A 22,944-nucleotide genomic window follows, 5' to 3' on the forward strand; every position below is an offset into this window, starting at 1 on the left:
AAAATACTTCTAGATTGGATGGTTGGTGATTGGTTGGTAGGGGTAAACTCTGGATTTAAAGAACCGTTTTTGAAAATTCTTTTACTACTAGAAAACCGTTATTTGTGATTGTCATAGGCTATATTTTATACCCGTATTCGCATGGAAACGGGAACTATGTGGGGGAAACCGCTACTGATAACCCCAGGTTTGGGTTGAAACACAACGGCGAAACGAATTTGTGTAAAAAAGCGACACTACTAAAAATTCGTCATTTCTTACGATGCGTCGCAACTCGAGTCGCATTGGATTACTGTGTTTCATTCAACCCCTAAACAGTTGTATCATGTAAAACCACATTGCTATTGAATAGTACAAATTAAAAATGAGTTATGTTTCATGATTCATGATTGTCTATTGTACAATGAGTTGAAACAAGAGGTCATATCACAAGTTCAAAGTAATTAATTGTATGTAACATTAAATTAAAAAAATAGGAAAAGGTCTGCCTGTACTACTGTTTGGTAATGATATCTTTGGTTTGGTTAATCTACCAATGTATTAGGCTCTTTGACCGGGAGTAAGGAAAATGGATTTTCTCTGAGAAGGAAGTCTTTGGCTTGCGGTTTGCATTATTATGACTTTATTTTAACAAGTTGTGACTAAACATACCTAATAATATAATGAAGATTATGTTATAGGTAGGTACATTATGTTTTTTCTTGTTTATTTTTTTTAGCTAGAAGTTCAAGAGAACTCAATTTTCAGACTTATTGTTTTAGAACGAAGACATAGCAAATGAAAATAATATTTTAAAACTAGCGGACCCGCGACTTCGTCCGCGTAAAATTTAGTTTTTTACAAATCCCTCGGGATCTATGGATTTTTCCGTGATGAAAAGTAATAGTTAGAAATTTCAGCCAAATCGGTTCAGTAGTTGCAGCGTTATAGAGTAACAAACATCCACACAAACTTTTGCGTTTAATATTAGTAGTGAATAATTAAAAAAAACGTAGCTATTAAAATGTTATACCTATTTTATGGTGTAATTTATAACGCGTAAGCAATAATTTTCAATGGGCTATTATGAGTTCGCGCAATAATAAATACAACTCGCTTTTATAATAAAAACGCCTCATTATTGTTTTTAAACAAATTATTCACATCATACCTAATAATTATAGGTTCTTACTTTATTTTTATAGTAAGTATTTTGTCTTTAGTTAAAAAATGTTGTATATACGAGAACACAACTATATTTTAGATTTTCAACTAAAAAATGAAGGCTATAAATATGTACGGATATAATTACGTGATCGTTTTTCAAATGAAAACTTACCAACACTTCATGGTGCGTGCGGTTGCCTCTATGAACCCATTGGACGTTGGGAGGTGGAATCACCAGCAGACCACCACAGGGGATCGTAACATTCGTTCCCTTGTCCGCTTCCACTTGCCGAATTTCCACCTCCTCGCCGAAGGTTCGCGGAACTGCGCACATAAATAAAAATAATCAACGTCCGTGAAGTTTAATAAAACAAGAAATCGGGTGCATACAACAACTATTTATTATTTAATTCAATGTTATTTATTTACCTTCTATTCCAAGGCAGAGCAGAGGCACCAATATGCGTTTAAGAAACATGCTACTGTGTCTACATCTAAACTCTAAGAAAAAAATCACAATCACTATTTACACGTGAAGTAAAAAAGATTTTTTTCTAACTAGTTTATTACATTACACAGATATTTAGCGACGGAAGGCAAAAATAATAGGAAACAAATCTCACAACAAACGTCCTCACTCCATTGGTTTAAATCATAGACTAAATTTTTTGTTGATTTTTTTGACGTTTTGTGGCAGTAACTAATGTTACCCTATCAAAATTGTAAAAACTACCAAAGAAAAGTGAAAACAGCTGTCAACTGTCAGACGTTTGTCTATCGGTAGACGATTATGACAAGAAAGTTGTCATAGACAAGAAATATAGATTTTCTTCGGACATGGCCGCTGTATCGGCAATACAATACCTGCAATGTTTTGTATATTCATATTTATTTTTTATAATGAATAAAGAGTTTTTTACTTATAAGTAGTGATTAGCGGATTGTGTATAGTGTTGTGATATTTGTAATGGATGCAGAGAGCGAGAACGAAAAGAAGAGAATCCGTGATGCAATTCAGACTATAGAGACACTGCAGTCGATGATAGACGTTTCGGCGAAAAGGCTCGAGGGTTTGAGGACAGTATGCTCGACGAGCGCAGAACTGACGCAACAGGAGATCCGGACCCTGGAGGTAAGAGGGCTGCGGTCAGAAATACGGGTACTGTGTTATGGAAATAAGATAATGCCCTTGAATTGCTTGCCAGGCCTGAACTTCAAGGATCTCTGTAACAGTTCATTGCCGTTGTAGAAAGTGTGAGCGCGCGCATATCCAGTAGCCTTGAGCTGAAACTGCCCTATTTTACGTACACGAAGGTTGCTACGCCAGTGTACTACGGTTTTACTATAAAACGTTTTCAACATACAGATGTTTCAGTTTTGTTGCCGAGATTCATTATTTCGAACTATGTTACGTATTTTTTTTTAAACTTTATGATATTTCCCGATAGTAGAGTAACTCAACTTCAAAATTTTCTGCCACTTTCATGAATATTATGAAAATGTAATACCTACATAATGAATGAAAGTTAATAGGAAATAGGTAGTAACTTAATTTATAATAGAAATTAAAAATAATATTATAAAGAGGTAAAGTTTGTGGTATTGTAGGGGATAATCTCTAGATCCACTAAACTGATTTTGAAAATTCTTTTTCCACTAAGCCATGCTATTGTGTGTCATAGGCTATACTTTATCCCTATATTATAACAGAAACAGGTATTGGGTGGATGAAACCGTAGGGCATCAGCTAGTTTATAATATTTAGAGAGCAGTTTTACACATTTCAAACCCAGTTCCACATACACGGGGTGATTTCACCCACCTACTTTCTTGATTTCAATTATAATACACACAATACTTATTTTGCAATTCAATGGGTATAAATTTACATATTTAGGACAGAAGTTCTTTTTAAGGGTACACTATATACAGGCCTACACCAAATACAGAAAATCATTAAAAATAAATTTTAGGGTGAGGAAAAAATATGCATTATATAGTAATTATTGTTGTATTTATAAAATTGTTTGGTGTTTGTTTGATGACCTGTGTTTTTTTTTCAATTGAATATTAAAATAATATTTATTTTTTTGTGTTAACTAGTTGATATTTGTGAAACCAAAATTTATTCATGATAATATCACATAATTTTGGTATAACCAAAAATTAACAATTGTTTTGACTGGTCAATTTGTTACTAACAAACTTTTTTAATGAGTTTTGTATATAATTTTCCTTCTACAAATAATTTTATATTTAGAAATACAGATATGTAAGAACTGTCATAGCCCAGTGGATATGAGCTCTGCCTCTGATTCCGTAGGGTGTGGGTTTGAATCCAGTCCGGGGCATGCACCTCCAACTTTTCACTTGTGTGCATTTTAAGAAATTAAATAGCATGTGTCTCAAATGTGTGTTGTGTTTGATAATGATGATGATTTAGAAATATTTTGTAAAACTCAAGTCTGAAATGGTTGAATAAAGTCAAATTCTAAAAATCAAATAGTCTTAGTGACTTTTCATACATTTTAGACTGTACACTGATGGGGTGACATTAGGCATGTTATGCAGAATAGTTGATCCTCCCTGTACATGTCCCTGACAATGAGTCCTTGTTGCACATTGTGTCTGTGACAGGCTACCTAGGAAGCATAGGTATCTCTTTGGAAGATGGATTATAGTTAGTATATGGGGATGAGTATTTAAGTAAGATGATGGAAGTGTAGGGGTAATAAGTACAAAAGGATAGATAAGAGGTATATCTGTGAAAGAAAAAGTGTGTCTGTTCTTGCAAGCCTCACTGTACTAATACAGTATCTAGCTAAATAAATCTATGATTATGGTGTAGTCTGAGACAGTGGTCATAGAAAAAAAGTAATGAGTCCACTTTATTTACAGAGCAAATTGGTGAAACACTTTTCAAGACAGCTAGTAATCAAGGCGCAGTTCAAAGAAGATATACAACGTGAGCTCGGACACGTGCCCAGCTTGCGGCAATGGCTGCACGTTGTGGGGCTCAGTGTTGATGCTATAGAGGTGAGATAACAATATGGTGTAGCACTTCTCATGACAGCTTGTGGTCAAGGCGCAGTATCCAGGCAAGATGTGTAGAAGATGCCTATTCACTCTTGCCTTGAAGGTGTTCAAATTGTAGATGACAAAAACAGACCAGCCGGAAGGGCATTTCAAAGCATTTCATTTCATGTTCAAAATAGAAATATCATTTTCAGAATTCATTGGATTTCCACATAAGGATGCCACGGTTTGTCATATTTGTTCTGTGGTAGAAAGTGCTCAGTGTTGATGCTCTATATGCGCAATTACTAGGCCTCTGTGGGACCATTGCAGAACTTCTTCACCACTAATTGACAAACCCCATTGCGTTCAATCTTACATAAGGTAGGGCCAGACTACGGCGTCCATCTCGCGTCTGCAGTGACATGCACAGTGACAATCAGATGTAGTATAAACTTGTAGCAAGGTGTTCAACGTGTCTCTTGATTTCATACATTACATCTCATCGACGACAAAATAAAAGGCCTAGTAGTCTTAATGATTGTTTGCTCTTGTGTGATGTTAATGATGATGTTTCAGGTGGTGCTCTCCCGTGTGTCGACACTGGAAGCTCTGCGGGAGCGGTCGGACTGCGAGATGCGGGTGATGCTGCGCGGTGCGAGGGACGAGGAGGTGCTGCGGCTCATACGGGCCATGCAGAGGCTAAAGTCTTATACAGGTGAACTGAATTGAGAATTTTTGATATTTTTTTTTTAAATAAATGACAAGATGACTTGACAAACTTTATTAACCGACTTCCAAAAAGGAGGAGGTTCTACTTTCGGCTGTATGTATGTTTTTTTTATATTAAATTACCATTATTGATATTCAAAATTAGGGGTTGATGGTGTAGAAGACTTAGGGTTGTGTGTGCTTTTCAATACTACATCAAAAAAAAAATATAGTAAGCATATAGGGTGTATCAATTTGTACAAGGAATAACAGTCCGAAATATATGGATATTAATTAATAAAAGCCAAGGATTTATATATATTTAAATATATAAAACCTAAAATTGATTTTTATATCATATATTTTGTGATGTACGTTTCTTGATGTACTAAACGTCAAATTAATAATTTGTTAACCAATATTTTTGTTAAACGCTCCATTTGGTTAAGTATTCTTTATAGTGACGTCTTGAAACAGTTAGTTCTTTCTTTGTTTGTAAAAACATAATAGGGATGATGACAGTTTTTTAAATTGTATATAAATTAAGAGCATACTAATAGAAAAGCAATTTTGTAAAAGGAACAGGGTATCTGCGATCATTACTTTCGGAGCTACAGGGATTTATAGAGTCAGATTTGCGGCGCTGCCGCGGATCCCTGAAAAACGCCCCATACAAAATGGCTTGAACTAATGACGTCATAGGCAATGTAATGATCGTTAGATTTGTATGCGCGTTCAAACAAAATTACCAATATCTTTGTTATTTGTGCGTTTATGCTTATAGTTTATATATTAAAAAATGTCACATTTAATGTAAGGAAGCTAAAACTGTATGAATTTTCATCTAATTACGATAAAATATTTTTAATAGACTTTGAAATTTTATAATCTCATTTATTTTGCAAATATCCAGACAATCTTTGCTTTTTATGTATAAATGAGTTAACATTGACCTTATTTACCCGAATGTATCATAAAAATCAATATATTCAAACATCATCCCCATTGAAGCAATGTGTGTATGTCGGCAGACGCGCTGGCGCGCGGCGAGGGCGCTGCCGAGCTGCCGCTGTACTGGGACTCGTGGGAGCGCCACGGGCGGGGCTCGCCGCGGGCGCGCGACGACCGGAATGCTAATCACAAGAAAGGTTTGCTCATTCTTGCTAAAAATCTAATACTTTCTATAGTTTCCAAGTGTAAAATAAAAAAAAGTATGCATTAATTTGAGACCCTACTAAAATCTTTTCTAGTCGATTAATAAAAAAAAGATGTGTACATAACTCTTCGTGGGTACTCCGCTTGTGAATAATATTTATCCTCTAACTAAGCGTAGAGAAACTCCGAGCATAGCTCGCTCCATCGCCCGCTGAGTGACTTTAAGCCGTCTAATAAGGCCCAAGTCTCAGATCTGTATGTCATCACTGGCAATATGCACTGTTCGAAGACTTTCGTCTTCAAGCACTGAGGAATTTTGGACGCAAAGATGTCGAGGGATGCAGGAGGGAGCCATTGGATGATGATGGCTCGAGACCGTTAAGTCCATGCAAGAGGCCTATGTCCAGCAGTGGACGTCCATAGGTTGATAAGGTAAGGTAAAAGCGTACATCTGCTGGAGTGCGAACGAAAAAAATTAGTCAACAAGTGGCAATTTACTCCATCTTCTAGAGTTTGAGTATAGTCGCTTATTAAGTATTATTATTATTTACTAATTAAATTGTATTTACCACCAGGCGGCAAGTCGCCCACAACGCCCATAAATAAAAGGAAGCAGAACGTCCACCTGCCCACGCCGGCCGCTCTCACCAAGTCGCGCTCGCACGAGTCTCAGCTCTCTGTCAAGCCTGATGCTTCTGATCTCAGGTAATATACATCTTCTACAAAAACAAGCCTTCTTCTTTTTACAAGCCTTCTGAAATCCTCACAGTGCCCATAAACAAGACGACAATTATAGAACAAGAATCCACATATTCCGATTAATTTCGCGAGTAGTGTATTGGGGATGTGACCATGTACAAGCTACTGGTTTCAACTGAAATCAAACTTCTTCAAAGTATACATTGAGTAGGGCTAAAGAATAGAAACAATCCGAGGTTCAAACACGGAGTACCTCGGTGCACTACTCGGCTCACTTAATGCTATTTTTTTTCGAATTCACCTCTATCTTTCTCTTTCAAGAGCTGTGATAGCCCAGTGGATATGACCTCTGCCTCCGATTCCGGAGGGTGTGGGTTCGAATCCGGTCCGGGGCATGCACCTCCAACTTTTCAGATGTGTGCATTTTAAGAAATTAAATATCACGTGTCTCAATCGGTGAAGGAAAACGTCGTGAGGAAACCTGCATACCAGAGAATTATCTTAATTCTCTGCATGTGTGAAGTCTGCCAATCCACATTGGGCCAGCGTGGTGGACTATTGGCCTAACCCCTCTCATTCTGAGAGGAGACTCGAGCTTAGCAGTGAGCCGAATATGGGTTGATGACGTAACGTTTCTCTTTCAATAGTGTAGTGTTAGACAGAGAGAGATGGAGGTAAACACAAACATCGTTGAAGAATAACTCTCCAGGACTACGTCAAAGCGTCGAAGTAAGTAGTGTATTTGAGGCTCTAGGGTTGACATGAGCACTTTGCCTCCGCAGTGACAACAGCCAGTCGTCGGCGGTGGGCACGGCGGAAGGCAGTCCGCCGTCGTCGCCGCGCGAGCCCGACCCCGACCCGCCGCCCGCGCGCTACTACAACACCTCAGTGAGTCAAATACATTATTCATACTGCCACTTAGTAAAATAAATATTTGTTTATACGTATTTATTTATTGTATTTGTCAGAGAAAACGGGAGTGGTGGAGTAGTGGAGTCACGCACTTGTGAACGATGTGTGTAGGGTTAAAGGTACCTTTGACTGTTAACAAACACTCCCCTTTTCGCCGTCGCTTATATCGCCAGCACTCGGTCTCCCACTACTCCCCACCTAGCTTCGTACTATCTCGGCTCATGACGACACGAGCCGACCGATCAAGTAACTTACTCGCGCCGACATATTTGTTTGCACAATAACATTCGACCACAACCATCAGAAATAGTAATAATAATTCAGACTTGGCGTTCCGTCAGATATCAAACATTACCGCGCCGCGCTCGCCGCGCACGCCCACCGTGAGCGGCTGCATGGCGCACGACATCGCGCACCGCTTCACCAAGACCTTCAACATGATCGCCACGTGCGACTACTGCGACAAGCAGATGCTCTTCGGCTCCGGCCTCAAGTGCAAGGAGTGCAAGTTCAAGTGTCACAGGTAAACGTCGCTCACTGTCACTTCACTGTCAGTGATCGTGAGTGACATCGCGCACCGCTTCACCAAGACCTTCAACATGATCGCCACGTGCGACTACTGCGACAAGCAGATGCTCTTCGGCTCCGGCCTCAAGTGCAAGGAGTGCAAGTTCAAGTGTCACAGGTAAACGTCGCTCACTGTCACTTCACTGTCAGTGATCGTGAGTGACATCGCGCACCGGTTCACCAAGACCTTCAACATGATCGCCACGTGCGACTACTGCGACAAGCAGATGCTCTTCGGCTCCGGCCTCAAGTGCAAGGAGTGCAAGTTCAAGTGTCACAGGTAAACGTCGCTCACTGTCACTTCACTGTCAGTGATCGTGAGTGACATCGCTCACCGGTTCACCAACACCTTCAGTGTGATCACCACGTGCGACTAGAAGTACTCTTCTAATATACAGTGTAAATCCCATGTCACTTGATCTAACGACAAACTCGCTAAAACGTCATGCTTACATGGCCATACAATGATACACTCTCTATAACGAAAATTAAGTAATAAAAAGTACCTTTTTATTTGCCGAATTTAGTGAAAACCGCGCAGCAGTCTATGTTTTTATGTCGCTTTATTGTCCTAGCTCGTTCCATCGCACGCTGTGTGACTCTGAGCCTTTTTATGAGGCCCGTTGACCATGATTAATAAGTAATCTAGACTGGTAAGTAAGTAAGTAGCGAACTTAATACGTTTTCATATTCTTAGTTCCACACAAACTTTCAAATAGTGAATATGGCTAGTAAAAGAAAATCACTGTGTATTGACGAAAAAGTTTTTTAGTTTATAGTAAGTTTTCCATATAACGACCACTCTCTATAATGACATAATATGTACAGTCCCTTTAGTGGCGTTATGTAGAGTTTACACTGTATATTTATATTTGCTCTTAATATATTTCTACTGATTGATTTATAATTTGCCTCCATAATTATGTAATATAAATGTTTGTTTTATTGCAGAGACTGTGAGAGTAAAGTACCTCCATCGTGCGGCTTGCCGCCCGAGTTCGTAACTGCGTTCAAAGAGAAATTCCACAAAGATGGTAAACTAACGCACACATAACCTCAGACCAATTACCATAAGGACCTGCCTCGCTAGACGTCACCCCTCTGTCAAAAGTATATGATCACGATCTAACGTGGTTATACTGCGTCTATAGAGTCAATGTTTCATTGTGTTAAATTTACACGTGTAGTAATATGATTTAAATTTTTTAATTGTGTTGTGTTAGGACACAGGATATATTTATTGGTGTTAAATATTTTCGATGCGTGAGTTTACCTCGTCCCTCTCAAAAAACGACAAACTTGAGCGTGATACAAGTCCAAAGGTAAATTGGTCTGAGCACACACACAAACAGATAAACTCGTATAAACAAAATGTTGACCGCAGGTGGTCTGTACCTGACGTCATCGGTGGGCCGAACGCTAACGATGCAATCCGTGACGCCGCTGCGGAGACGACCTCCCCCGGCGCCGCACCATCACTCTGTATGTACCAAACATTAACAAAAAAACAAAAAAAAAAATCATCATAAAAAAAAATAATAATCTAATCTGTGCAAAGCCAAAGAGAAAAAAAAACCATTAACATCTAAAGTGTTTTTCAAATAGCATAGGTACGGTGACAGTCGCTTCGCCTGGCCGATAATACGTACTATTATCGTGAATCGCGGCAAGCTTTCAAGAGTGAAATGAACTGTCACCCGCACCAACCTACATGAAACGAATTGTAATAGATTTTTACTTATGAAAAACATTGTAATTTAAAGAGCCCGTATTTATTGTCGACCTGCCAGAGGGCTCCCGGCAGTCGACGGCATATATACACCAGGGTGTCCCGTAAATAATGTGTCATACTTTATAGGCTGATAGCTGACATCAAGGCCTACGAAAATAATGAAATATAACTTATATTAGCTAAATATTAATTATACTGAAAGTATTTTTTAGATAAGGATTTTCATATTTTGTAGAAAAATCAATATAACTTAAAAACCGTAAAATTTCGTATTTTGTTATTACTATCGTTTATTATCATTTCGTTATTTTCTTAGACCTTGATGCCAGCTATCATTCTGTAGAGTATGTCATACTATTTACGGGACATCCTGTATATAAATATAACAGCCTGTTTATAAATAGGCTGATAATATTTTTAGTTTTCTTTAAATGTTCCAAATAGTTGAAAGTATTCCAATTTGTTTTTTAATCAAATATAGGCTTAGTTTACATGCAATTTTGAAACATTAAGCTTATTTTTTTTATTCTTTACAAGTTAGCTCTTGACCACAGTTTATTGTGACTACTGCCTCTACTAAGAAGTGCCGACAAGATACTCTCATCATCGACATCATTCAATTCAACAGCCGATGGATATCCACTGCTGGACATAGGCCTCTTGCATAGTCTTCCAAACACTCGAGCTGCCAGCATCCAGCGGCTCCCTGCAACCCCCTTAATGTCTTAGGCCCACCTAGTGGGGGGTCGACCAACACTGCGCTTTCCGGTGCGTCGTCGCCATTCCAGCACCTTGAGACCCCAACATCCATCGGCTCGTTGAATTACATGCGCTGGCCATTGCCACTTCAGCTTCGTGAGAGACTTTTAGGCCAAAAAACTCTGCAGCAATAGAATAATTTAGTTACTTCCCATTGATCTCCTATTTAAAAGTTGATGCACAATCAGCGACCAAAAAACGTCCCCACTCAATGAGTGCCAAACACAACTTCTTGGCACTCAATTCAAACAGTCGCATTTGCAAATTCAACCTTAAACTCAACTCTTAAGGTTGAATTTGCAATTCTATTAAATATTGGTCTATATTTAAAGGCCTTTAGGTATAATTTTCTTTACCAATAATTCTAAAACTCTCAAAGCAAAATTGGCCAGTATTTAAGTGAAATTTTGTATATGATTGTGTATCCCTTTATTATAAGAGGTCAATGTTCCACATATACAGGGTGGTCCGGACTCGTCCAACTCGAACACGTCGTCGTGCAACAGCTCGACGCCGTCCTCCCCCGCGCCGCCCGCGCCCGCCACCCCGCAGTCGCACCACCACCACCACCACCCGCACCAGGCGCACCAGACGCACCAGGTGCACAACTCCAAGCAGCAGTTCCACTTCCCAGGTAATGTTTCCTCATTAGCAACCAACAACTGTTGAGCACAAGTCTCCTTAAAATGAGAGGGGTTAGGCTAATAGTCCACCACGCTGGTTCAATACGGATTGGCAGACTTTACACATAAAGAGAATTAAAGAAAGGGGAATGCCCCCGTATAAAAGTATATGGAAATGTTAGTATGATGGGTCTGGTTAATTAATTGGCTTAATAAAAGTATGTTTCTTGAAGAAAAATACATTTTTTTTTTATATTATAAAGACACTCTTCCAGGGCAAAATGTTTACCGGTATACCAAAGCGGCGAAGTAACATTTGAAGTTGTATTATTTTTTTCTGTTGCCAGCGAGCTTAACAAACAAGAAAACGAACAAACAAAGCAATCATAAGTTTCAAAAATTATCGTTAAACTCAGGCTGTATGGTCAACGATCTTAGCTTGTCCCCGTTGTGGACAAATTAAAGATGAATTAAAAATGTAAAACATTGTAGCAAACTTTTTTTGATAAAGTAATGATTTCATTATTAAAGTAGAATTATCAAGATTTTTTTAGATATAAGTAAACTGGCATTGCCCTTTGCACGTATGCATGCTTCCTTATGTTTTTCCTTCACTGTTTGAGACACGTGATATTTAATTTCTTAAATGCACACAACTGAAAAGTTAGAGGTGCATGCCCCGGACCGGATTCCAATCTACAGCCTCTGAATCGATGGCAGGGGTTGTATAGACTAGGCTATCACGGTTCTCGTTTGATGTTTGTCTTTAATATATTGTTACCCGTGTGTTGTCAGAGGTGAAGCCACCGGTGTCGAGTCCGAACCACACGTCGGCGGCGCAGTCCCCGGCGCGCGCGCTGGTGCACCAGGACACCAAGGAGGATCTCACCGCCAGTATTAAAAGCGGTAACTACTAAAGCTTAGCAAGTGACACTCCCATGATATGCGGGCGACGGGGGGAAAGTCCGCGCGGATGTGAAATCGTGCGTGTGGGGAAGTGAAGTGCATCAATCGCCCCCCGGCCTGCGCGGATCGTCGCGAGCGTTACTTGCCAAGCTACATACATTATCATTATCAGAATAATGGGGATGGTGACTAGCTTGGCAAGTTCGTTCGTAACACTCCCGATGCTCTGCAGGGGGCCGGGAGACGGGTTGCGATGGCACCAAAAAGTGACCGCTACACATAAGTTATTATAATATGTTCCGATCGGTTTTGTAAGCGTCGTAAATATTCGGTCATATCGAATGACTTTGTATTTGCGCTTGCCTTTGAGACTTTAGGCCCATGGTTAACAGGTACCAAAAAAAATTGACAATGTTTTGTCTGACAAATTGATCCATGCGTCAGGTGACCCAAGAGCTGGCGCTTATTTGGCCCAAAGGATAAGTTTTGCCATCCAGAGGGGTAACAGCGCCAGCGTATTGGGTACCTTGCCTAAGGGTGAACAATTTTTTTTTTAATCTTTACAAGTTAGCCCATGAATACAATCTCACCTGATGGTAAGTGATGATGCAATCTAAGATGGAAACGGGCTAACTTGTTACGAGAAGGATGAAATTCACACTCCTTTCGGTTTCTACACGACATCGTACCGGAACGCTAAATCGCTTTGCGGTACGTCTTTGTCGGTAGGGTGGTAACTAGCCTCCCACCAGCCAGACCTGGACCAATTAAGAAAACCTCAATGGGCCCAGCCGGGGATCGAACCCAGGACCTCCGTCTAGTTAATCCACCGCGCATACCACTGCGCCACGGAGGCCGTCAAAATTAGATGGTGTGTATGTGTTATAATTATTAGATTTATTGTAATTTAGATTTTATTATTCTTTTTAATCTTTGTAATAGCAAATGTAAATAAATGTGTTGAAAAAACGTCAACAAACACTATTAATGAGTATTGTACTCTTCCGCAGAAGGATCAGGTCGAGTGTCGTTGAGCGGGTCGGGATCAACGGACGACTCGAGGTGGCCGAGACAGAATAGCGTGAGTTAACTGTTGCTATCCGTACTAATAATTTAAATGTGAAAGTGTGTGTGTCTGTTCGTTTGTTTGTCCGTCTTTCCGGCAAATCGGAGCGACGAATTGACGTATTTTTAAGTGGAGTTGAAAGAATGGCATAGGCTACTTTTTTGTCTCTTTCTAACCCCCCACTTCACTAAAATGGGGAGTGGAAGTTTTGGAGCATTCCGCAATTTTGAAGGTAGAACGCTAACAAATGATATGCAGACTATTTGTGCCTTAAAAGGGTAGGGATGAGAGTAAATAGAATAGGGGTAGGGATCAGGGTAAGAGTGACAAATAATATGAATACGAGTAAGCAGTTGCTTAATGCCATCCTTACTATTGCTTATTGCCAGCAATCGGGGAAGCTATTTTAAAACTAGCGAACGCATGCGACTTTGTCCGCGTGGAAATCGGTGTAAACCTGTTAGCCCGCTTCCATCTTAGATTGCATCATCACTTACCATCAGGTGAGATTGTAGTCAAGGGCTAATTTGTAAAGAAAAAATTTAAAAAAAAACGATCAACCCCTGTTTTACCCTCTTTTGATTTAATTCTCGCATGTGTTATTATATAACTCAAGTAAATCATAACGAACGCCACAGAGGCCGTAAAAGATGCCAAAGCGCGCTTATTAAATCCGTATTCACTCTTGCCCTAAACTGTCAGTTGTTGCTTTGACATGCACCATGTGAGGGTGCCACCGTTCCCGGCGGCTTCCTAGAAAGGTGAAGGAGGAATGAGATGGTGGAGTGAACACTCCTAAATATATCCGGTAAAAAACAGACAGACTACTGCAAATATCGAACTTAATTAGTCTGCATTGATATTTAAATTACATTCATGTATATAAATATACCGTTTAATTGTAAGCTTCTATGAGATAAATTAAAGATAAAAGTATATAAGAGAGTTTTGTAATCATAAAAATTGTTTTTTGCGGTCGAAACTGCAAGGCACAGCTTTTATAATATAATCGAGATTTTAAAATCATCAATCTCTCGATACATAAAAGCATTGACACATCAAAATGTTAAGGCTATTAAAGCTGCCGATGTTTATGAGGCGAGCGAAAGATCGTCCGACACTGAGCTTTCGTTATCAGCGGCACTTGAGATAAATGTTTATTTATGGCATCACTGCAACTTGCATATAAGTACTACGCTTTGCTTCTTGCTAAGTGCTAAGTTACACTCGTCAGTTGTTATACTTGAGAAATACATAATGTACACTGTTCATTAAAAATAAATTAAAAATGAGGGTGTAAATCTAGTCATTTCATATCTAATAATAATTATAATTAATTCGTGGATAGCTTCAAAAAATTATAATATTTTTCACGGTATTTGAAATGTTGTCTAATATATAGACGAAATTAGCGAATAGCTTTAGACATTACTTGGAAGACTAGGAATAAATTAGCTAGTTTTAATAATAAAACTTGGAACTTCGCAAAAAACGGCAAATGCAAAGTTGTACGTCCAATATAATATTTAGATAGATAGTAGGTAGTATAGTAATAGTATATCTTGAAGTCGGTTAAAAAGTATAAAACTAAAACAAATAGTCTCGTGTGACACGTGTAGTGTTTCTCCTATTTATGAATATAGTTACATGTGTGCATAGAGTTATTCTGGATAGACACGCAATAAACAAGACGACGCAGCATACAGCACTTCAAGTTATAAATCGACAGTAATACTTCTTTCTAGATGAAATATAACCTGAAGTTGTAAGCAAACTCTGTCAAACCCACATAATATATTTACGTGTACTTTGTAATGTCGTTCCTTAATAATAATTCGGATTCGACTGAAACCAGTCTTGAAAGTTAGATTACTAGTTGTCATGCTGTAGTTGACTCCCCGCGGTTCCAATAGTTCCTCTTTTCCTTGGAAATAAGGAGATAAAATATATCCTATGTCGATCAGGGATTATGTAGGATTCTAAAGGTGAAAGAATTTTTCAATTCGGTCCAGTAGTTTCAAAACATTTTATATAAAAAACAAGCAATAAAATTTTTCCTTTTTATATTTTATTTATTTTGATCAGTTTGTTTAAATTCTCAATATCCTATTTCAGAAAGGCATCTTGTATTTGAAAGGCATCACGTTGTCATAGCGGTTTGTGTTTCTATGTGTAACAACTCAATGGTACGAGTAGGTACAGTAGGCGTCGAATTACGTTCGGTAGGCAATTTTCAATGCGAAGCTTTCTTATCGGCTGACACATCCGTTGCCCTCACAGTCAATAGTCATACCGAAGTGATAACTGCAGTGGCAAGCCCGTGATTACACTTTGCGCGCGCGTTTTAAAATTAGCTTAGTACATTTTGATTAGTACTTCTTTTATTTATAATAAACATTCGCTGAATCCCGCAGTTACTGGACGTAAATTTAAAAATTAACAATTGTTTTTTTAGTAAAATTAGTTTTTGTCAATAATTGGTCTGTGTAGTGCGAAAAGAATTTTCCAAATGATATAAAAAGTGTTTTGGTGTTGGTCTGGTGTTGGTTTTGGTGGTGTAAATTCGAGCAAGAAAGCATACATATTTTCAGTGATATGTTGTGTTTCGTCAAATTTTCTCGGACAGGAGTAAATAATACTTAGACGCCAGTAAATCTGCGGGGGACAACGGATAGCCTATTAACTATTTCTGTTATATTGATTAATCTAGAATTGTAAAATATAATTGGCTGCGACGCGGTTACCTGTAGTTTTTAAGATGACTGCCTTCTTACACCATCGGAGAATATTTGAGGAAGTGTGTATTTTTCATGCAAATCTATTGGTGCTCCTATGATGATAAGAAATCGAAGAATTATTGATTTATTTTCTCAATGGATAACAATTTTTCAAATATATTATTTTTTAATATTTGAGGAAGTGTGTATTTTTAAATACTTATGGTCTGACAAACAAGGACACAAGTCTGGAGAATTTCCAATAATAATAATCCTTCGGGTGATGTTTGTGGAAAACAATATTTTCAAGTTAAATTCTTTATCTCTACAGCATAACTAAACTGTTTCAGCATAACATGGGGTGTCGTAGGTCCATATTTATAGACATTACTCAACTCAAGATCAAATACGTGATTGCAGTGTTGAGTTCCAATGTATAAATCATCACAATTATTATTAACTCAAGTATAATATTGAAGAACTATTAATACGGACCTAAGACGTATCTCATTTTTGTGTCAGTAACAGAGTCATTGCGCAGATTTCCGATTACTTGCAGTCTGTTTGTTTATTGGTTTATTTTTTAATTCTTTGTTTATACTCCAGTCAAAACAGACATTCACCCTTGCGGGTGAAGGGCCTCGCTCTGGGAAATTCCAAAAAAAAACCAACTACATTGACATGGTTTCTACTTACCCTACTTACTAGATACTTACGTTGATTATCCGTAATTATGTTTTTTTTTTGTACTTTCACAATTTCATTTTAACATTTTCAGCTTCTCGGCAATTATACCATGGTACCCCTAGTTTTTGGTTAACCGGGCTATTTGTACAGATGAGCGTGTTATGTTTCCAGTTGTCAATGAAGGAGTGGGACATTCCGTACGACGAGCTGAAGCTGTTCGAGGTGATCGGCACCGGCCGCTTCGGCACAGTGTATCGTGGCAGCTGGCACGGCGCCGTCGCCGTAAAACTGTTGCATGTCAACGCTCTCAGCGACCACTCCGTGCCGCTGGACACCTTCAAACACGAGGTGAGCGACACGCGTCACAAACACGAGGTGAGCGACACGGGTTACAAACACGAGGTGAGCGACACGGGTCACAAACACGAGGTGAGCGACACGGGTCATAAACACGAGGTAAGCGACACAGATCACAAACACGAAGTGAGCGACACGGGTCACAATCACAACCACAGCTTTTGCTTCGTAGAGAAATATAATGAAAAAAATATGTGAGAAAAATTACCTATCTAAAATGGCTAAACCACACCAACTTCTAATATTTTAACATCGTATTTGTTTTTACAATATTTTTGTGTATGCAACTGGAATTAAAAATGTTAATTACATATATGAATTGTATACCATGACTAGAGAAATAAAAAATATATCCCTGTTATGGAAAAATATATCCCTGTTTTGCACTCAAAATGCGACTGTAATGCCACCAGGTAAGGTTTTATTTAATATGTGGTCAGGCTGGCTATATTACGATTTATTTGCTACGGCCTACGGACCTCTGGTGAAAAGTCCGTAAACTACCAACGGTGGTACATGGATAGATACGAACCTATTTGCGCATTAGTTTCGCAACCCCCCGCTAGGTGTCGCTGAATGCTGCGTCCTCGTATTTACCTCGCGCTATGACGATTCTCTCCCGCACAGTGAGTACCCCGGGTAGCGAGTATCAAAGCATACTTACCTGGCGTAGGGGACACCGTGATCAAGAAGGCGGTTCCCCCAGAGCGAGGTCCTTCCATTGCACTGCGGCTGGGTTGACCTCTGCGATTATCCCTAATGTGGATAACTCGGACGCGTAATTTTTGGTAGTGGGGACTGCGTACGCGCCGTCCCCCCCGGAATTTGTTGATAATGAGAGGATTTCGCCCTAGGCCTTAGTTTTAGATTAGTTTCTTTTTAGTTTTTTGGCTTGCTCAACCTTAGTTTCTAATTCTATATATTCTTTTGTTTTTCTTAGAAATAACAATAATCTTTGTGTAAAATTACAATCAATGACTATTATTATAATGATGAATATATTTATTAAATGTGCACTGTTTCGATGTGTCGGATTTAAAATACAAAGGATGCCTGTTTTGTAAACTATTAGTATAAAAATTTAGCCTTATATTGATTGTATTGCAGGTAGCGACGTTCCGCAAGACGCGGCACGAGAACCTGGTGCTGTTCATGGGCGCTTGCATGAAGCCGCCGCGGCTCGCCATCGTGACGTCACTGTGCAAGGGCATGACGCTGTTCACGCACATACACCTGCGCAAGGACAAGTTCACCAACAACAAGAGCGTCATCGTCGCGCAGCAGATCTCGCAGGTGACTTCCTATATCAGTAACTACCACAGGCGCTGTTTGTCTTGTCAGGTTGCTTATAAAGGTTTTAAAAATATCCGCTAGGAGCATCATCATTGGAGGTACAAATTGGACATAAGACCGTCAAATTATAGTAAGCGACACTTTTATCATAAGTGTCAATTTTATTACAAGTAACATTTTCAAAGGGTAAACTTTTAAAATTAGTTTTCCTAACGATAAATTAAGCACGTAATATGGGATTTTGGAAGAGAAGGAAAAATGGGTCGATATCAACTGATTAGCTTATCGTTAGTAAAACTAATTTTAATATTTTAGTGTAACCGACAGTAACATCTTTATCGTAAGTGTAAAAATATTTGATATATTGTGGTGCATGGAGTATTAGTAGTATTTTAAAGTAAAGTAAAATAAAGTATTTTTAAGCGAAATTGCGTACCTTAGTACCTTAGCTATATAATCATACTAGAATTTATGGATTTTTTTTAATTTTACCGGGTATCGGGCACGAGGGTTTTCTCTACTCGGTGATTTCAACGGTGAAAATATCACTTGTACTATCACTTTACATCTACGATAAAAGTGTCGCTTACTATAATTTGACGGTCATATGTCGATTTTTGTGCTCGGTGCTGCCCCGAGAGGATTTTTTAAAAACCTTTAAAGGAAAAAGGCTTATTGATGGTGATTTCAATAGAAAAATCAATACATGTCTATAACCCCAATCATAGAGGAAAAAGGCTCATTCTCTGGTATGTGCACAGGGCATGGGCTACCTGCACGCGCGGGGCATCATCCACAAGGATCTGAAGACGAAGAACATATTCCTGGAGAACGGGAAGGTGGTCATCACCGACTTCGGCCTCTTCAGCGTCACCAAACTGTGCTTCGGGAACAAGTGAGACTTTCAAATTATATATAGTACTAGCGGACCCGGTCAAGCTTCGTTTTGACATAAGTGCACTTATTCTCTATCCCTACTCTACCCTTCTATACCTCTACCCCTACCCTACCCCTACCCCTACCCTACCCTACCCCTACCCTACCCTACCCCTACCGCTTGACTCTTAAACGTTTGTATGGGAAATAGAAAAGGGTTGTTTTTATGGTTTTCCCGGCAATTATACTAATTTTTCTTACCTTTAAAACCTTCCCTATACCTCCACGAACATTTCAAGACCAAGATAAGATAAATCTGTTCAGCCGTTCTCGAGTTTTAGCGAGACTAACGAACAGCAATTCATTTTTATATATATAGATAGATTTTTAGTTTTGAGATTTTGGCTACAAAGCACATTTTTTTAAGTGAAAATTTATGTTAACGCGCGATTAAACCAGTGTCAAGTGTATGATGAAACACTGGATTATTTCACTACATGGCGTAGCACATTCTGTACAATTGTACAAAGTATGTATTTTTATAATATGGAAATATTTAATCTGTATATTTATTATTATTTATATTGAATAGTACTAATTTATTGTATTGCAATATTTGCCTATAAAATTGATGTGTTCTTTTGTTATTTTCTTTTTTGTGCAACAAAATTATTATAAATAAATAAATAAATGCTGAGTGGTTTGCTATGATTAATATCTTGAAATTTTAGTTTCCTCTAATTTAAATATTTTTTGATGTTTAAATAAATCGATTAAAATATTAAAAATACACACGTAAAGAACAAGGTTCCGCTCCTGTCGGCGCTTCCGGATTGCCAATTTTTAACACGCTTCACTTGTAACTAAGTATGTAAGAAAATCATGGAATCTTAATTTGTCCCACTTCCCGGTCTTCGATATGCACGAAATTTTGCACACACTCTGAGTTCTGATGACAATCCATAATTAGCTAAGAAAGGTCATTGATTTGATCAACCCATAATCGGCTCACTGCCGAGCTCGAGTCTCCTCTCAGAATGAGAGGGGTTAGGCCAATAGTCCACCACGCTGGCACAATGCGGATTGGCAGACTTCACATACGCAGAGTATTACGAAAATTCTCTGGTATGCAAAAAGTTGGAGGTGCATGCCCTGGACCGGTTTCGAACCCCCGAAAGGAAGGATTCGACCCAAGAAAGGTCATTACAAATCCAATATTGCGGCCTCCTCAAGATGGCGGACTGGCTCTTTAAATTCCACCCCATCATATGGACATCAAATGAAAGGGTTTGCTGTCAGGAATATGACAATTAGTGCGTGCTAATAGCGTGTTTTCTTAGTTTTTTTTTTAATCTAGATCACCTGAGAACTCGACTGCTCGACTGTATTTTAACTACTACAGCCAGGTGACGTCATAGACATGCGTAATAGGGTAGTTTCTCTTATCAAATTAATTTCGTGTAGTACATGGAATAAGGGTCGTGTATAAACAACATTAATTTCGTGTAGTACATGGAATAAGGGTCGTGTATAAACAACATTAATTTCGTGTAGTACATGGAATAAGGGTCGTGTATAAACAACATTAATTTCGTGTAGTATATGGAATAAGGGTCCGAAATATTGCTGTCAGGAATATGACAATTAGTGCGTGCTAATAGCGTGTTTAAACTATTTTTTTTTTTTATAATAATTGCAGCGCGCGAGGCGACAGTCTGGGCATCCCGCCGGGCTGGCTGTGCTACCTGGCGCCGGAGCTGGTGCGCGCGCTGCGGCCGCACGCGTCGCTGCACCTGCCCTTCTCCAAGGCCACCGACGTGTACGCGTTCGGGTACGCTTAGTGTTCATTTACACGAGCGGCACCTGCCACCGACGTCTGCAGTCGACTGCAGTCGGCGACGTCTCTTTGGCAGCCGCCGAGAGTCGACTGCAGTCGTCGGTAGAGTTGCCGCTCGTGTAAATGAACCCTTACTCATTTTACAGGGCTATTCATGAAAGGGGATGATGACTAGGTTTGAATATATTGATTTTTATGATACATTCGGGTAAATAAGGTCAATGTTAACTCATTTATACATAAAAAGCAAAGATTGACTGGATATTTGATATTAATAAATAAGATTATAAAGTTTCAAAATCTATTTAAAATATTTTATCGTAATTAGACGAAAATTCATACAGTTTTAGCTTCCTTACATTAAATGTGACATTAATTGTGAACTATAAACATAAACGCAGAAATAACAAAGATATTAGTAATTTTGTTTAAGCGCCCATACAAATCTGACGATCATCAATTGCCTACGACGTCATAAGTTCGTACCATTTTGTATGGGGCGTTTTTCAGGGATCCGCGGCAGCGCCCCAAATCTGACCCTTCAAATCCCTGTAGCTCCGAAAGTAATGATCGCAGATACCCTGTTACTTTTACAAAATTGCTTTACTATTAGCATACTCTTAATTTATATACAATTTAAAAAACTGTCATCATCCCTAATGTGGGTTGTGTTTAACAATATCACTATCAGTGCTACTATGGTTATTTATGCCACTTTCATGTAATAAGGGTGTATCTATTGTAGCGCGAGTTCTATGGCTAATTAAGTGCAGTGGCGTACAATACTTTTACTACTTCCATGATAAAATAATTAACAAAACTTGTCTTATATGGATTTAAAAAAATCACCTGTGTGATAATGAACATTACCAAACGACCTGTAGGAATGAATAGCTTTGTGGTATGGTTTGAGGTTTAATATCGAGTAGATCACGATATGGAAATAGAAAAAGAACTATTTTACATTATGTACAGTGTGACTGTCCACTATCTAGATCACCAGAGATAATGCTGCTTGGCTGTGTTTTAACCACGTATTACGTGCTATCAGCCAGGTGACGTCATAGACATGCATAATAGGGTAGTTTCTCATATCAAATTTAATATAAACAACATTAATTTCGTGTAGTACATGGAGTAAGGGTTCGAAATATATCGATGTCAATTAATAAAAGCTAAGGATTTCTTATAAAACTTAATTGAAAAATTATATATTTTTCATTTTCCAAACGTCCAAAACGCTGTCGACCATTTTGTGACGTCACAGTGTTACTTGGTGTACTGAACGTCAAACTAATATTTTTGTCAATCGCTGCGATTGGTAAAGGATTAGTTAACGTGACGTCATGAATCTGTTAAAATACGCTTGACAGCGTTTTGCTCGTATTGGCAAAAATGTATTTAAAAATTGCAAATTTCATTTATTTTATCTAGTAGAACGATAATGATCAATTCAAGACCATTCAAAAAAAGTGTCAACTAGCCTATCAATACGTTCAAACAGAAAATGAAATGAAAATACTCATCAGTAGTTTATGTTCACAGCACAGTGTGGTATGAGTTGCTCTGCGGCGAGTACCCCTTCAAAGGCCAACCCCCCGAAGCCATCATCTGGCAAGTGGGGAAGGGGGTGAAACAGTCGCTAGCCAACATGCAGGCTTCTAGAGATATTAAGGTAAATACGCAATGGAATTACTATTCTTGAAGAATGTGTTAATTTATGTGTATTTCCCCAGTACCACGCACACTAACCGCTTTAAATGGCCTGTTGTCGGAGTTTCCTGACTGTGACATTTTTGCAGATAATTGGGCCAAATTGTGCAGGGATATCTTGCAATTTTGCGAGAGGATGTAATTTAAATATATTTTTTTATTTTATAATTATT

At 38.7% G+C, this 22,944-nt stretch overlaps 2 protein-coding genes and 1 non-coding gene across 3 annotated transcripts in view; 2 read left to right on the forward strand and 1 right to left on the reverse strand.

The window, feature by feature from the left end:
- Positions 1 to 1,811, reverse strand: part of LOC112057903 (uncharacterized) — a 62,503-nt gene extending 60,692 nt beyond the window's left edge. Inside the window, exons 1-2 of the mRNA XM_052885342.1 lie at positions 1,576 to 1,811; positions 1,319 to 1,470 (exon numbers count right to left, since the gene is read on the reverse strand). Of these exons, the coding sequence (XP_052741302.1) occupies positions 1,319 to 1,470; positions 1,576 to 1,624 (201 nt within the window). The 5' untranslated portion in view covers positions 1,625 to 1,811. The remainder of the gene's footprint in view (positions 1 to 1,318; positions 1,471 to 1,575) is intronic.
- Positions 1,812 to 1,960: 149 nt separating this feature from the next.
- LOC112057902 (kinase suppressor of Ras 2) overlaps positions 1,961 to 22,944 on the forward strand; it is a 28,399-nt gene continuing 7,415 nt past the window's right edge. The window contains exons 1-17 of the mRNA XM_052885603.1: positions 1,961 to 2,278; positions 4,045 to 4,182; positions 4,741 to 4,879; positions 5,904 to 6,020; positions 6,603 to 6,732; positions 7,509 to 7,614; positions 7,980 to 8,161; positions 9,157 to 9,239; positions 9,590 to 9,687; positions 11,159 to 11,330; positions 12,115 to 12,225; positions 13,236 to 13,306; positions 16,867 to 17,043; positions 18,160 to 18,345; positions 19,107 to 19,240; positions 20,921 to 21,052; positions 22,604 to 22,733. Of these exons, the coding sequence (XP_052741563.1) occupies positions 2,114 to 2,278; positions 4,045 to 4,182; positions 4,741 to 4,879; positions 5,904 to 6,020; positions 6,603 to 6,732; positions 7,509 to 7,614; positions 7,980 to 8,161; positions 9,157 to 9,239; positions 9,590 to 9,687; positions 11,159 to 11,330; positions 12,115 to 12,225; positions 13,236 to 13,306; positions 16,867 to 17,043; positions 18,160 to 18,345; positions 19,107 to 19,240; positions 20,921 to 21,052; positions 22,604 to 22,733 (2,271 nt within the window). The 5' untranslated portion in view covers positions 1,961 to 2,113. The remainder of the gene's footprint in view (positions 2,279 to 4,044; positions 4,183 to 4,740; positions 4,880 to 5,903; positions 6,021 to 6,602; positions 6,733 to 7,508; positions 7,615 to 7,979; positions 8,162 to 9,156; positions 9,240 to 9,589; positions 9,688 to 11,158; positions 11,331 to 12,114; positions 12,226 to 13,235; positions 13,307 to 16,866; positions 17,044 to 18,159; positions 18,346 to 19,106; positions 19,241 to 20,920; positions 21,053 to 22,603; positions 22,734 to 22,944) is intronic.
- Positions 17,709 to 17,870, forward strand: LOC112057923 (U1 spliceosomal RNA). Its single transcript, XR_002887743.2, has one exon. It is a non-coding gene; the product is annotated as a U1 spliceosomal RNA (small nuclear RNA).

This window comes from Bicyclus anynana, chromosome 14, assembly GCF_947172395.1.
Source record: "Bicyclus anynana chromosome 14, ilBicAnyn1.1, whole genome shotgun sequence".
NCBI classification, from domain to species: domain Eukaryota; kingdom Metazoa; phylum Arthropoda; class Insecta; order Lepidoptera; family Nymphalidae; genus Bicyclus; species Bicyclus anynana.